This window comes from Salvelinus fontinalis, chromosome 33 (assembly GCF_029448725.1).
Source record: "Salvelinus fontinalis isolate EN_2023a chromosome 33, ASM2944872v1, whole genome shotgun sequence".
Lineage (NCBI taxonomy): Eukaryota > Metazoa > Chordata > Actinopteri > Salmoniformes > Salmonidae > Salvelinus > Salvelinus fontinalis.
In genome coordinates this window covers 46,447,233-46,461,464 of record NC_074697.1, presented here as the reverse complement: position 1 = coordinate 46,461,464, position 14,232 = coordinate 46,447,233, and the positions used below count along the sequence as shown (strand labels likewise).

Sequence of the window (14,232 nt, the reverse complement as noted above, 5' to 3'; positions counted from 1 at the left end):
GTGTCAGTGACAGTTGTGTTGTTTACGGTGGAAATTATGTTGTAGAACATGTCGTGTTACCGTCCCTTCCAATCAAAGCATAGTATGCCTGTGCCTCAATGCACTGCCTTTTAAATGTAAAAATCTTTATTTTGCAATTAACTCCATTAATTACTGTGATTGTTACATTGAATTTTACACATTCAATGTACACAAAAAAAGTGAATGATTAGACATACAACTTTGTCATTAATGCGCAATAATGGCAGTGAAAATACACTACTGTTCAAAAGTTTGGGGTCACTTAGAAATGTCCTTGTATTTGAAAGAAAATCACATTTTTTGTCCATTAAAATAACATCAAGTTGATCAGAAATACAGTGTAGACATTGTTAATGTTAGTACCCGCAAAACACCTCTCTCAACGTCAACAGTGAAGAGGTGACTCCGGGATGTTGGCCTTCCAGGCAGAGTTCCTCTGTCCACTGTCTGTGTTCTTTTGCACATCTTAATCTTTTCTTTATATTGGCCAGTCTGAGATACGGCTTTTTCTTTGCAACGCTGCCTAGAAGGCCAGCATCCCGAAGTCGCCTCTTCAATGTTGACGTTGTAACTGGTGTTTTGCGGGTACTATTTAATGAAGCTGCCAGTTGAGGGCTTGTGAGGCATCTGTTTCTCAAACTAGACACTCTAATGTACTCGTCCTCTTGCTCAGTTGTGCACCGGGGCCCCCCACTCCTCTTTCTATTCTGGTTAGAGCCAGTTTGTGTTGTTTTGTGAAGGGAGTAATACACAGCATTGTACGAGATCTTTTCTTGGCAATTTCTCGCATGGAATAGCCTTCATTTCTCAGAACAAGAATAGACTGACAAGTTTCAGAAGAAAGTTCTTTGTTTCTGGTCATTTTGAGCCTCTAATTGAGCCCACAAATGCTGATGCTCCAGATACTCAACTAGTCTAAAGGACAGTTTTTAATCAGAACAACAGTTTTCAGCTGTGCTAACATGATTGCAAAAGGATTTTCTAATGATCAATTAGCCTTTTAAAATTATAAACTTGAATTAGCTAACACAACGTGCCATTGGAACACAGGAGTGATGGTTGCTGATAATGGGCATCTGTACGCCTATGTAGAAATTCCATTAAAAATCAGCGGTTCCCAGCTACAATAGTCATTTACAACATTAACAATGTCTACACTGTATTTCTGATCAATTTTATGTTATTTTACTGGACTTTTTTTTGTTGCTTTTCTTTCAATAACAAGGACATTTCTAAGTGACCCCAAACTTTTGAACGGTAGTGTATGTTGAAATAGCATTATTGAACAAACACTTAATTAGGTGAGTGACTTGGCTCACAATCTACTGTATCTTTGGTATGGCACCGTGTTAATACAATTAAATACAATCCCAACATAACGATGTGTACATGCCTACATACATAATACAGTACACATACAGGCCCTTTCTGAGTACCCATAGGAATGCTGTTTATTATCCCACCCCATGCCAAAATACACACACGCATGATGACTACTGGGATTTCTACTCTTCACCTGAGCCTAATTCTTACATTAGACTATCTAGCTCTCTAAAATTACCTCAATGACATGGGGACAGAAGTCTTTAAAAATATTCTGACAATTATAATGTATTCTAGTTAATCCCCAAGCTGCATCTTAATTGCCAAATGTGGTTTTCTCCACTTCAGTCCTCTCACATCAGTTCCATATGAAGGAAAGGATGCAAGGAGCCCACTCTACACTACTGAGATACATCTTAGAGGTCCTTCCCTCAAAGAAAGGTGTTCTCTATGATCAGCATGTGAGGCTCCTCCTCAGTTTCCCCAGCAGGGGGTGCCAGTGGCTCTGTAGACCCTTCCTCCAGAGGAGCACAGCACATCTTCCCAGCACAGCCCTTCCCACAGGCCAGGCTGCAGGCCAGGTGTGAGGGCATCTCCCTATGGATGATGGTGGGGTTGGTGTTGTTGTTATCCAGGTTGCCGTTGGCTGTGGGAGTAGAGAGGAGGAACTCTGGTTGTACGGTGCAGCAGCTCACACCTACACTCTGCAGCACCTTGGTGACCCCCGACAACAGATCACCACACCTGTGGGAATAGATGCACATCGAGTTAACTATATTTACTGTCCATCCCACACCATTTCCCCATCATCAACATGCATTGTATTGTACTATAAAAACAGACACAAACCTGTGTATCTGGAACCCAGCGTGGCAGTGGACATGTACAGACGCCACCAGGCAGCTCTCTGTCAGCTGCCACACGTGGAGGTCGTGCACCGCCTGCACCCCTGGCACACTGGCGATCCGCCGGCCCAGATCAGACACACACACCTGGGGCGGGACGGCCTGGAGCAGCAGCCAACCGTAGCGGCACACCTGGGGCAGAGCGGTGGCCAGCAGCACCACCACAGCCACCATGGAGAAGCCAGGGTCCAGGTAGACGAAGGGACCACAGGCCCCAGAGCCATGCATGCAGTCTGGGCCCAGGAGTAGCAGGGTAAGTCCGTTGGTGAGTGCCAGGATGGAGCCTAGCAGTGCCTGAGTGAGGGCGATGAGGGATGGGAGACAAGTGGGAAGTTGGACCCTGAGGCTTGTAGGGCTTTCTGACTTTAGGGCTGTGGTGGGGTCTGTCTGATTTTCTGAGGAGGAGACAGGACAAAAATAGGGTAAGGCAGGAAGAACTGAACAAAACTGAAATAATGTAATAATTAGTCTGTCTGCCACCCATGAAATGGCTTAACTTGATTAGTATAAACATTGAAAAACACCTCTGGTTCACTTAAAGAGATTCTCCGGTACTTTTGTTTACTTTTTACCCAGTAGTTCTGAAAGTAGTGTTAACGAGCCAAAAGTGGTCCCCGAAAATGTGCAGATAAGTGCACCATGTCATTATTCTCTCTGTCGTGCTAATGTGTGTGTGCATCATGTGCATCTTGCTAGCTGTCACTCATATAGCAAGGGGCTGAAGCTCATTGGTTGAAATCGAATTGCTGGGGGGGCTGGCCCAGATGGGGGGAAATGACGCAGCACAGATTCCAGAAAAACAGTTGCTTCCAAACTAGGGATTTTGTGCCTAATTGAGGTAAGTAAGTAATTTTGATAATAGATTATGGATTTATGAAGTACACATGAACACTTCCAGCCCACTACAAAAAAAAGTAGTTGCCAAAGTTCTGGAGCATGTCTTTAAAGTCAAAAAGTCAGTTCGGAACATGTCTTTGATATCCCAATACCTTGGCATCGGGTCTATGAACTGATATATAAAACAACAATTGACACATCAATCCGCTCATTTCAATTTAAACTATTATGTAAAATACTTGCTATAAAAAGAATGCTCAATATATAGGGCATTGAACAGTCTGACCGGGGCAGCCGTGAGGAAACAGAGTAAATGGGGCATCTTTTCTAGTACTGTCCATCGGTGGCTCACTTCTGTTATGCCATAATATCAGGGTACAGATGGACCTGCAAAATATTGTTGGGGGGATCTGAAAAATCATGATCAGTCAATGGGAAATATCATTATAGTCTTGGGTAAAGTATTTATTTTATAGGGAAATATCGGTAAACATTATTAAAAAAATAGGGAGGTTCAAGACCCTCGTAAGACATCACAGTAAAATGGGGAGATGCTATTTCCTTTTGCAATACAAAATGGTATTATACTGGGGAAGATGGGTTAATCTGTGGACATCGGAGGGTTGGAGTTCAAATCAGAATGAATGGTGGATTGGCTGATGTGAGTGTAAATCCAGCATTTGCAGAAAATGGAAATTAGGGATATACAGGTATGTATAATTATTTAACTACATGTACTGTGCATGAGTGAAACTAGCTGTATGTAGCAGTACAAGTATTGTTGTCTGATAGTTTACTTCAATCAGGGGATGGGGTGTAGCCCCCCCACCCCAAAAAAGAACTGGATAGTCTTTGACCATGTCTCGACTCCCTAGTCCTCCTTTTGATTTGTTGAAATTCCAGACTAGGACAGAAAAAAACACAAAATGCAACACAGTCCACACGCATAGAAATTACTCATCTACCAAATACTAAAATGTACTGCCAAGGCCAAAGACAGGAAGATACCATTTCTCACCTCTGTGTCCCATGCAGGCACTATACTTAGACACTTCAGAATGGGGTTCCTTTGGATGACAGACACTGGCCTCTGGATGTGGGAAGCTGCTCAGTGTCTCTGAAGTTCTGCAGTCTGCAGGGAGTGTGTGCGAGTCTGCAGGGAGTGTGTGTGCTCCATGGCAGTGGTCTGAAAGGGGACCCTGAGGGGCCACGGTATGGAGTGGGGATGTCTGGGTTGGGTGCTGAGAGTCACTGTCAGGGTTCAGGACACTGGAGGTCCCAGGGTTACAGAGGACAAGTGTTCCATCTTGGAAGGCGCCATCTAGAGATGTAGGGAGGTTACTGAGGTCATTCTCTCCCCCCACTGCATTGCTGTCTTTGGTCTGGACCTTGGCCTTGACTGTGGTGTGTTGGAAAGAATGAAAAAACAAACAGACGTCCATTGCTTATATTCTACTGAACCTACTATAATAATGCAGAACTTGTACACAATTCCCTCCCTCCCACACAGACATTAATATTAAAAGAAAAGAATGCACTGCACCTTTTCCATTCACACCAAGGACAGAGCTCTCCTCCCCCTCCCAGGCAGCTCTAGTCTTGGTCTCTGGCCAGCTGCCCCAGCTGAGCCCCAGCACCAGGAGGTTGTAGAGCAGACTGACAGCCCCCATCACCGTGGCCAAAAGAGGGCGCTGTATAGGGTGGGGCTGCAGGGTGTGGCTGAGGATCTCTAGAGAGACAGAGACACACAAGGCAGCCAGCAGAAGAGCGGAGATCAGAGCCCCCAGGGGCTGGACCCTCGCCCCACTGTAGGACAGGCCACAAAGGGAGGCCACAGGGGTGAGGGGTCTGGGGAGCACACAGGAAGTGGCTGGGGAATATGGGGGAGATTTGACAGGTGACTGAGTGGGGGTGGAGGTGTTGGAGAGAGGGGAGGCAGGTGAGGGTTTCGGGGAACCTCTGCCCAGGGTGGGTTGAGGAAGAGCCATGTGCATGAGGATGAAGAGGGTGTGGAAGACATCCACCATGGTGATGAGGGAGTTACAGAGACGGCTGACAACGATCTCACACAGTAGGAGCAGGAAGGTCAGGACCAGCATGCATCTGTGCATATAACTGTCATGGGGGAGCCCCGACGTGCTCGCCATCTCACCTGTCAGAGGATACAGGCACACGAAAAAGTCTAATTTCATGTTCGATATTGATGGAGCAGCCCATGAGATGCAAGTTAATGTAAAAATGACATAAAGGTCTGTAAAAGCCAGGACTTTCTATCAATGACCACTGCTGAAAAGGTTATTTGGTTACCCAAAGTACAATATACACTCTTTAAAAAAGGGTTCCAAAAGGGTTCTTTGGCTGTCCCCATAGGAGATCCCTTTTGTGGTTCCAGGTTGAACCCTTTTGGCCTCCATGTAGAACTCTCTGTGAAAAGGGTTCTACATGGAACCCAAAAGCATTATACCTCGAACCAAACGGGTTCTACCTGGAACCAAAAGGGTTCTCCAATTCTCCTATGGGGACAACCCTTTAAGGTTCTAGATAGCACCTTTTTTTCTAAGAGTGCACTGATAGAAACAAACAAACCAGGCACCTTCTTTAACCTTTAGTATTAGCCTGTCTGCCCAGTGCCATAAATGGACAAATTTGATTTGAAATGTATCAAAGGAGCTTTAGTATGTCTCTTGTTCAGTGGAATGTGTTACCTTGCAATGGTCCCAACCAAACTCACTAACACTCTAGCCTAGCTGATCCTAAAAAGTCACATAGGAATTCATGTTTCACAGCATGAATAACCTGCTTGGCACGCGTGCACACACACTACCATATGAATTTGCCACATGAAATACATGTTTAATCAGTGTCAATATGCTCTAAATTCAGAGCACTTAAATGTAGGCTAGTCTGACGGAAAAATACTCACTGGCAAATGGTTGCCACTATCACTTTTTAATGGTAGGAATTGATATATTATTGTTTTAGAGTTTCTTTACCTTTGATGAACGGTAGATCACACGCGTCAAATAATCACCCGGTAAATGGCGGTGAGATAATACATGCACATTTGCGCGCCGAATTAAACATTTCTTCATATGTTCTGTGCTCCGTTATTCGCTCTCTCGCTCTCTCGCTCTCTCTCTCTCTTTCTCTCTTTCTCTCTTTCTCTCTTTCTCTCTTTCTCTCTTTCTCTCTTTCTCTCTTTCTCTCTTTCTCTCTTTCTCTCTTTCTCTCTTTCTCTCTTTCTCTCTTTCTCTCTTTCTCTCCCACGCCCACCAAACTCCCAGGTTATAATCGCTGTCATGTGAGGTGATTCGCTCTCATCATCCTCCTCATTTATCCGCAGTCCGCTGTCCCATTCCCTTGTGGGGGTCAAGAGGAAAGGCCACCCACCCATTTAATAACCCTTTACTGACCACACCTCAAGAAAAGGTGATGCTGAGTGAAAATAATTTAAACCTGAGCAAAGATTATACTATACTGAACAAAAATATAAACGTAACATGCAAACATTTTAACGATTTTATTCAGTTACAGTTCATATAAGTAAATCAGTAAATTTAAATAAATTGATTAGGGCCTAATCTATGGATTTCCCATGACTGGTCAGGGGCGCAGCCATGTGTGGGCCTGGGAGGACATAGGCACACCCACTTGGGAGCCAGGCCCACAGAAATACTCTTCAGTTTCATCAGCTGTCCAGGTGGCTGGTCTCTGGCTACAGCTCCGGTGGACATTTCTGTAGTCAGCATGCCAATTGCAGCATTTTGTTGTGTGACAAAACTGCACATTTTAGAGTGGCAATTTATTGTTCGCAGCACAAGGTGCTCCTGTGTAATGATCATGATGTTTAATCAGCTTCTTGATATGCCAAACCTGTCAAGTGGATTGATTGTCTTGGCAAAGGAGAAATGCTCACTAACAGGGATGTGAACAATTTGTGCACAAAATTTGAGAGAAATAAGCTTTTTGTGTGCATGGAAAATTTCTGGGCTCTTTTATTTCAGCTCATGAAACATGGGACCAACACTTTACATGTTGCGTTTCATATTTTTGTTCAGTATATACACATAGTATCAATAAGAATAAATAAGGAAAGTAAATTAGGAAAGTTCCTAATAATGTCATATTTATCATGAAAACTCATTGTCATACTTAACCATACTTGAGAGTAATCATGGCACCAATTGCTCAGCGTGTCTTGCTCTTCAAGACATGAGTGGAATTTTGCGGCCACCCAAATGGAATCCCTCCGCTAGGGTTCTAAGTCTTGATGGTTGTGATGACAGAGAACAAACTATAGACACTTGAGTCCATCTCAAGATTTATTGATGACTGGTCAGCAAGAGCAGCGTATGAACAGCATACAACCTTCACAAAACATGTACAGAGCATTCGGAAAGTATTCAGACCCCTTTACTTTTCCCACCTTTTGTTACGTTAAAGCCTTATTCTAAAATGTATTCAATTGTCCTGAAGCCACTCCTGCGTTGTCTTGGCTGTGTGCTTAGAGTCGTTGTCCTGTTGGAAGGTGAACCTTCACCCAAGTCTGAGGTCCGGAGCGCTCTGGAGCATCAAGGATCTCTCTGCACTTTGCTCCGTTCATCTTTCCCTCGATCCTGACTAGTCTCCCTGCCTCTGAAAAACATCCCCACAGCATGATTCTGCTGTTGGGTGGTCCTTTGCATGGGAAGATGTAAGTTTCCTTCAACAATCAGTCTTCCAGATAGTAGAGTGAGTGTCATCTATCTCGGCCTTTATCCTGCGTGACTATCAGCAGGTCCAGACAGTTCTCAGCCTGAGAACTAAAGCAGTACATCTCCATTTACCCAGTACTCTCCCATCATTGCACATTGCAAGCATACAAAGTTTATCACATATATACAGTAATCATGGCACCAATTGCTCAGTTTGGCTGGGCAGACCAACTCTAGGAAGAGTCTTGGTAGTTCCTAACTTCCATTTAAGAATGAGGGAAGCCAGTGTGTTCTTCATTGCGGCAGACATTTTTTTGGTACCCTTCCCTAGATCTGTGCCTCAACACAATCCTGTCTCGGAGCTCTATTGACAATTCCTTCGACCTCATGGCTTGGTTTCTACTCTGACATGCACTGTCAACTGTGGGACCTTATATAGACAGGGGTGTGTGTTTCCAAATCATGTCCAACCAATTGAATTTACCACAGGTGGACTTCAAACAAGTTGTGGAAACATCTCAAGGATGATCAATGGACACAGGATGCGGAGTTCAATTTCAAATCTCATAGCATAGGGTCTGAATATTTATATAAAGCATATGTTTATTATTTGAATAAATTTGCAAAAAATTCTGAACACCCTTTTTCACTTTATCATTAAGGGGTATTGTATGTTCTTATTTAATCCATTTTAGAATAAAACTAACGTTACAAAATGTGGAAAAAGTCAAGGGGTGTGAATACTTTCCAAAGGCACTCTGTTAGCCCCATCTCTGACAGCTCCTCCCTGCCTACGTGTAGCAGCTTGGTGCAGTCCAGTGGACAGTGAGCCAACAGGCTAGATGAGGGTCGACACCACGGAAAAGTCCCTTTCTCTCTTATACCAACACGCCTGCACATTCTTCAGGCTCTGATAAGCCCAGGGAAACATTTGATCACTTACCACTGTCCTTTGAAAAAAATAACACTCCTTTAAAAGGTTAAATAGCTGGTTCCTACAGATTTTGTGATCCTTTGACGAACGAGGATAAAGGTATGAGTGACGTCAGCCAGGGTAGCAGATAATTAGTAAGGTTTTTCCTCATATACATTCTCAGGTTACAGCTGCTCTTTCAGCATCACAGGCACACTCAAACCAATCTTTACAAAATGCACACCGAATCGCTCTCCAGTGGTTGATTGACAACTCGCATAATATTACAAGACATAACATCAACAACAAACGTGGAGTGTGTGTTCATCTATCAGCCTATACAGTATATTACTCTACATAGAATCAACAGTTGCTGGGAAGGCTATGGGACATCTGTGGACGTGCATAATTTCCCTCTATGAGCATAAGATGTTGAAAAGACATCTTGTGCTCACTGGGTATGTCATCACAGTTATGACAGTGATGTTTGGGTATGTTGTCCGGTTGGCAAAGGGAATCACTAGCCAGAACGGACACACAAGACAATGAGTCTGGTCTGTCCACTGACTCCCAAATAGTTTAATAGCAAACACTGCTGACCCGTAACTTTCCAAGACAACCACATTGGTTTATTAATTAGACACCAGATTGTTGACCTGTTAATGTTTATGGCACATTTTCTCTGTCCCACCTCCGGTTTCGCTCAGTCTGCTGGAACAGAAAACTACAGCCGAGTGTCAACCACAACACTAGCGCTAAAAGCAGCTGAGAAACACGGTTGACACTGTGCAGGTTGCCCATTGGGTTTCTGTCTTACAAATGCTACACAATTTTTCACCAAAACAACTGGGGAAAATACAGTAAATAACAAATAAATGTAATTTGTAAAGCACTTTTCATTACAGAAACTCTAACAGGGAAAATAAATGAATATAGATACAATAAACAGTGGGCCAGCAATCTAGGTTTTGAAAAATAGTTTGTAAAAGTGGGTTTTAAAGGCCCCTTTTTTTCTTTTCTTCCGTGGACAGAGCAGCTCTCACATGGTCAGGGAGAGCATTCTATAGGTGAGGGGCAAGGGAGCATGAAGGCTTTGTCACCCATAGTTTGGAGATGTGTATATGAACCTAGCTGTAAAGAAGAGTATATGAACCTAGCTGTAAAGAAGAGTCAGGCAAAGTAACAAACATGAAACCAAGAGACACAGGAAATTAGGAAACCCTTTATTTCAACCAAGATTATACACAAAACCCATAAAAACTTTAACACAAATAAACAAAAACAAGAGACACTTTACCTTCGTAGATAGTTTAGAAGAGTACATTATGAGATGTAGGTGAAGCTACAAAACACCACAGGTCACAATGTTGCACAGCCATTGCTTACATGATTCACCTCAACAGTCTGCCTGTGCGCTAAAGACAACACTAATGTATTTCCAGGTGAGGTGTACTGGGAGCTGAAACCCAATGCATTACTTCTAGGTTTACTGAAATGAAAGGTAAACGGGGAAGCTGAGAAAAGCAGACTTAGAACTGAAGGTCACGTTTTAATTAGTTTTCAGTGTTGCTTTCATTGTGGATTTAAGCCAATTCATGGGTGGCAGTTTGGGCTGGGGAAAAGTAGGACAAAGGAAATACTTGCACAGATACACTAGGAAAAGGAAAAAACATGAAAGAAAATTAGTTCTTAAACGTTAACATGGGTATTGAGTTTTCTATTCCAGGTTCTGCCCTTAGTCTCTCTATCCAATCAAGTCACACGTGTCTACTGTACAGAAAGAGAATGGTCCTTCATCCCATTTTTATCCTCTATAATTCCACTTCTGAAATTAATGTTTAAGGCTTTCTCTAGCCCCCTCTCCTTTCCTCTCTCTAGCTCATGATCATTCTTCATATAAGCGGCTGGGGGTGAGAGGGTGGGGTTGGATTAGTATTGGCTGGAATTCCTTCAGAACAGAATTAGTAATATAAAGAGAACATACCCCCCCACATACACACAATGCCCTCGCCCCATGAGCCTGTCTCAGGGGGGCCGGTGAACCGCCTCACCCCTCAACGTCCCATCTTAACGTTTGGTCACATTTTGGAAAGTTAAGACAGAACCTGCCATCCCCTGAAATCTGATTTAAAGACAAGCCTTTTGAGTCTTGACATAACAGAGAATAAAAACAGCCATACCAGAATAGTTCTGAATGTTTGGCCAAGATGCATCTTCATACTTCATGTATGCCATGATGTTAGAGTACGCAATCGCTGATCCGAGTGGTCTCAATGTTGTTTTTAGAACCATCTCTATCAGTACACATGTCCAATGGACCAAAAAAAAGATAGAAGTTCATAGAATAAACTGAAATTAGATAAAACAAATGGCAAGCAACCAAAACAGCATAGACAGTGACATATCCAGTTCTCTCAATACTTCTCTTGAAAGGTGAAAGGTCACATATTGCACAGAGGGGTCACTAGTCTGACCGAACTATCTCCGTCAGCTCTTGTACTGGGCCTTGGACTGGTATGCGAATCAGATTTCCACTATTGTTATTGTAGTTCCACATTGTGTAATAATGGCCCCGGACGGGATGGCTGCCGTTTTACGGGCTCCTAACCCGTTGTTTGTTTTTTCGCATTGTGTAACTCGTTTTGGTACATATTGTTGCTGCTACCGTCTCTTATGACCGAAAATAGCTTCTGGACATCAGAACAGCGATTACTCACTTTGAACTGGACCAAGAGTTTTTTCTTTAATGAGTCCGACGCAAAGGATATACTGCTTTGTCAAGACAAGGCCCAAATCCCCATCATCAGCGTGAAGAAAAGACGGAGGAAAAGGGGGATGGGGTGCTTTGTAAGAATTCACCAACGAGTAGGTAAACCACCACTACCCTCCGTATTATTGGTCAACGTGCAATCATTGGAAAACAAACTGGACGATCTACGATTAAGACTATCCTAATAACGGGACATTAGTATGAAGTGCTTTGAAAGGCTGGTCATGGCTCAACACTATCATGCCGGAAACTCTAGACCCACTCCAACTCGCATAACGCGCAAACAGCTCCACAGATGACGCAATCTCAATCGCTCTCCACACTGCCATTTACCACCTGGACAAAAGGAACACCTACGTGAGAATGCTGTTCATTGACTACAGCTCAGCGTTCAACACCATAGTGCCACAAAGCTCATCACTAAGCTAAGGACCCTGGGACTAAACACCTCCCTCTGCAACTGGATTAAGGACTTCCCGACGAGCCACCCCCGGTGGTATGGTTAGGCAACAACACATCTGCCACGCTGATCCTCAACACCGGGGCCCCTCAGGGGTCCGTGCTTAGTCCCCTCCTGTACTCCCTGTTCAGTCAAGACTGCGTGGCAAAGCACAACTCCAACACCATCATTAAGTTTGCTGACGACACAAGTGGTAGGCCTGATCACCGACAAGACATCCTATAGGGAGGTGGTCAGAGACAAAAACCTCTCCCTCATAGTGAGCAAGACAAAGGAGCTGATAGTGGACTATAGGAAAAAGGGGGCCGAACAGGCTCCCATTAACATCGACAGAGCTGAAGTGGAGCGGGTCGTTAGTTTCAAGTTCCTTGGTGTCCACATCATGTAAGAACATTCATGGTCCAAACACACCAGAACAGTTGTGAAGAGCATGCCGCATTCAAAAATGTAGAACTAAGAACAGATATAGCCCTTGGCTCTCCAGACCTGACTGTCCTTAACCAGCACAAAAACATCCTGTGGCATTCTGCATTATCATCGAACAGCCCCCGTGATATGCAACTTTTCAGGGAAGTTAGGAACAAATATACACAGGCAGTTAGGAAAGCTAAGGCTAGCTTTTTCAAGCAGAAATTTGAATCCTGTAGCACAAACTCAAAAAAGTTATGGGACACTAAAGTCCATGGAGAATAAGAGCACCTCCTCCCAGCTGCCCACTACACTGAGGCTAGGAAACACTGTCACCACCGATAAATCCACTATAATTGACCATTTCAATAAGCATTTTTCTACGGCTGGCCATGCTTTCCACCTGGCAACCCCTACCTCGATCAACAGCCCTCAACCCCCCCCCCCCCCACACAGCATCTCCCCCAAACCTCCCCCACTACTCCTTCACCCAAATCCAGATAGCTGATATTCTGAAAGAGCTGCAAAATCTGGACCCCTACAAATCAGCCGGGCTAGACAATCTGGAACCTCTCTTTCTAAAATGATCTGCCGAAATTGTTGCAACCCCTATTACTAGCCTGTTCAACCTCTCTTTCGTATCGTCAGATTCACATAGATTGGAAAGCTGGTTATCCCCCGCTTCAAAGGGGGAGACACTCTAGACCCAAACAGCTACAGACCCATATCTATCCTACCCTGCCTTTCTAAGGTCTTCAAAAGCCAAGTTAACAAACAGATTACTGACCATTTCGAATCCCACCATACCTTCGCCGCTATGCAATCTGGTTTCAGAGCTGGTCATGGGTGCACCTCAGCCACGCTTAAGGTCCTAAACGATACCATAACAGCCATCGATAAGAGACATTACTGTGCAGCCGTATTCATAGACCTGGCCAAGGCTTTCGACTCTCTCAACCACAACAGTCTTATTGGCAGACTCAACAGCCTTGGTTTCTCAAACGATTACCTCGCCTGGTTCACCAACTACTTCTCTGATAGAGTTCAGTGTGTCAAATCGGAGGGCCTGTTGTCCGGACCTCTGGCAGTCTCTATGGGGGTGCCATAAGGTTCAATTCTCAGGCCGACTCTCTTCTCTGTATACATCAATGACGTCGCTCTTGCTGCGTACGGCCCAGTACATCCCTGGTGCCAAGCTTCCTGACATCCAGGACCTTTATACTAGGTGTGTCAGAGGAAGGCCCGAAAAATTGTCAGACTCCAGTCACCCAAGTCATAGACTGTTCTCTCTGCTACTGCATGGCAAGCCGTACCGCAGCGCCAAGTCTAGTACCTAAAGGCTCCTTAACAGCTTCTACCCCCAAGCCCTAAGACTGCTGAACAAATGGCCACCTGTACTATTTACATTGAACCCCCCCCCTCTGTTTTTACACTGTTGCTACTCTGTTTATCATCTATGCATAGTCACTTTACAAATGACCTCAACTAACCTGTTCCCCCGCACATTGACTCGATACCGGTACCCCCTGTATACAGCTATGTCATTTTCCTGTGTTACTTTTTGATTAGATTTTTTTTACTATAGTTTTTTTAGTAAATATTTTCTTAACTATTTCTTGAACTGCATTGTTGGTTAAGGGCTTGTAAGTAAGGATTTCACGGTAAGGTCCACACCTGCGACAAATACAATTTGATTTGATTGTGTCCGTGGTTCTTAGTGAAGTGGAATACTACATCAACCGTATTAATTCCTTCCATACAAAGCAGTATCACCTCGCCTCATACAACTCAGACCAGGTCACATCCCCTACCTCAGAACATAAGACAGCACAACACTCATTGAGATACACGGTATTCTAATTCTATATCGTCACCATAGAACATCAGAACAACCTGAAACC

The 14,232-nt window shown here is 44.0% G+C and overlaps 1 protein-coding gene across 1 annotated transcript; it reads right to left on the bottom strand.

Moving 5' to 3' along the window:
- Positions 1–108: 108 nt before the first annotated feature.
- LOC129832393 (proton-coupled zinc antiporter SLC30A1-like) lies at positions 109–6,551 on the bottom strand. Its single transcript, XM_055896417.1, has 5 exons — positions 6,080–6,551; positions 4,630–5,238; positions 4,105–4,485; positions 2,194–2,644; positions 109–2,088 (listed from the first exon to the last, which is right to left on the bottom strand). The coding sequence occupies exons 2-5, from the start codon at positions 5,231–5,233 to the stop codon at positions 1,776–1,778; spliced, it is 1,749 nt and encodes a 582-aa protein (XP_055752392.1). The 5' UTR covers positions 5,234–5,238; positions 6,080–6,551; the 3' UTR covers positions 109–1,775.
- Positions 6,552–14,232: the final 7,681 nt, after the last annotated feature.

What these genes read in the sequence shown, in the direction of transcription:
- LOC129832393 (XM_055896417.1), bottom strand. Translation starts at nt 5,233, where the DNA reads ATGGCGAGCACGTCGGGGCTCCCCCATGACAGTTATATGCACAGATGC. An exon ending in CCTTGGTGTGAATGGAAAAG is followed by an intron (nt 4,486 to 4,629) that starts GTGCAGTGCATT and finishes AACACACCACAG; the next exon opens with TCAAGGCCAAGGTCCAGACC. An exon ending in TGCCTGCATGGGACACAGAG is followed by an intron (nt 2,645 to 4,104) that starts GTGAGAAATGGT and finishes TCTCCTCCTCAG; the next exon opens with AAAATCAGACAGACCCCACC.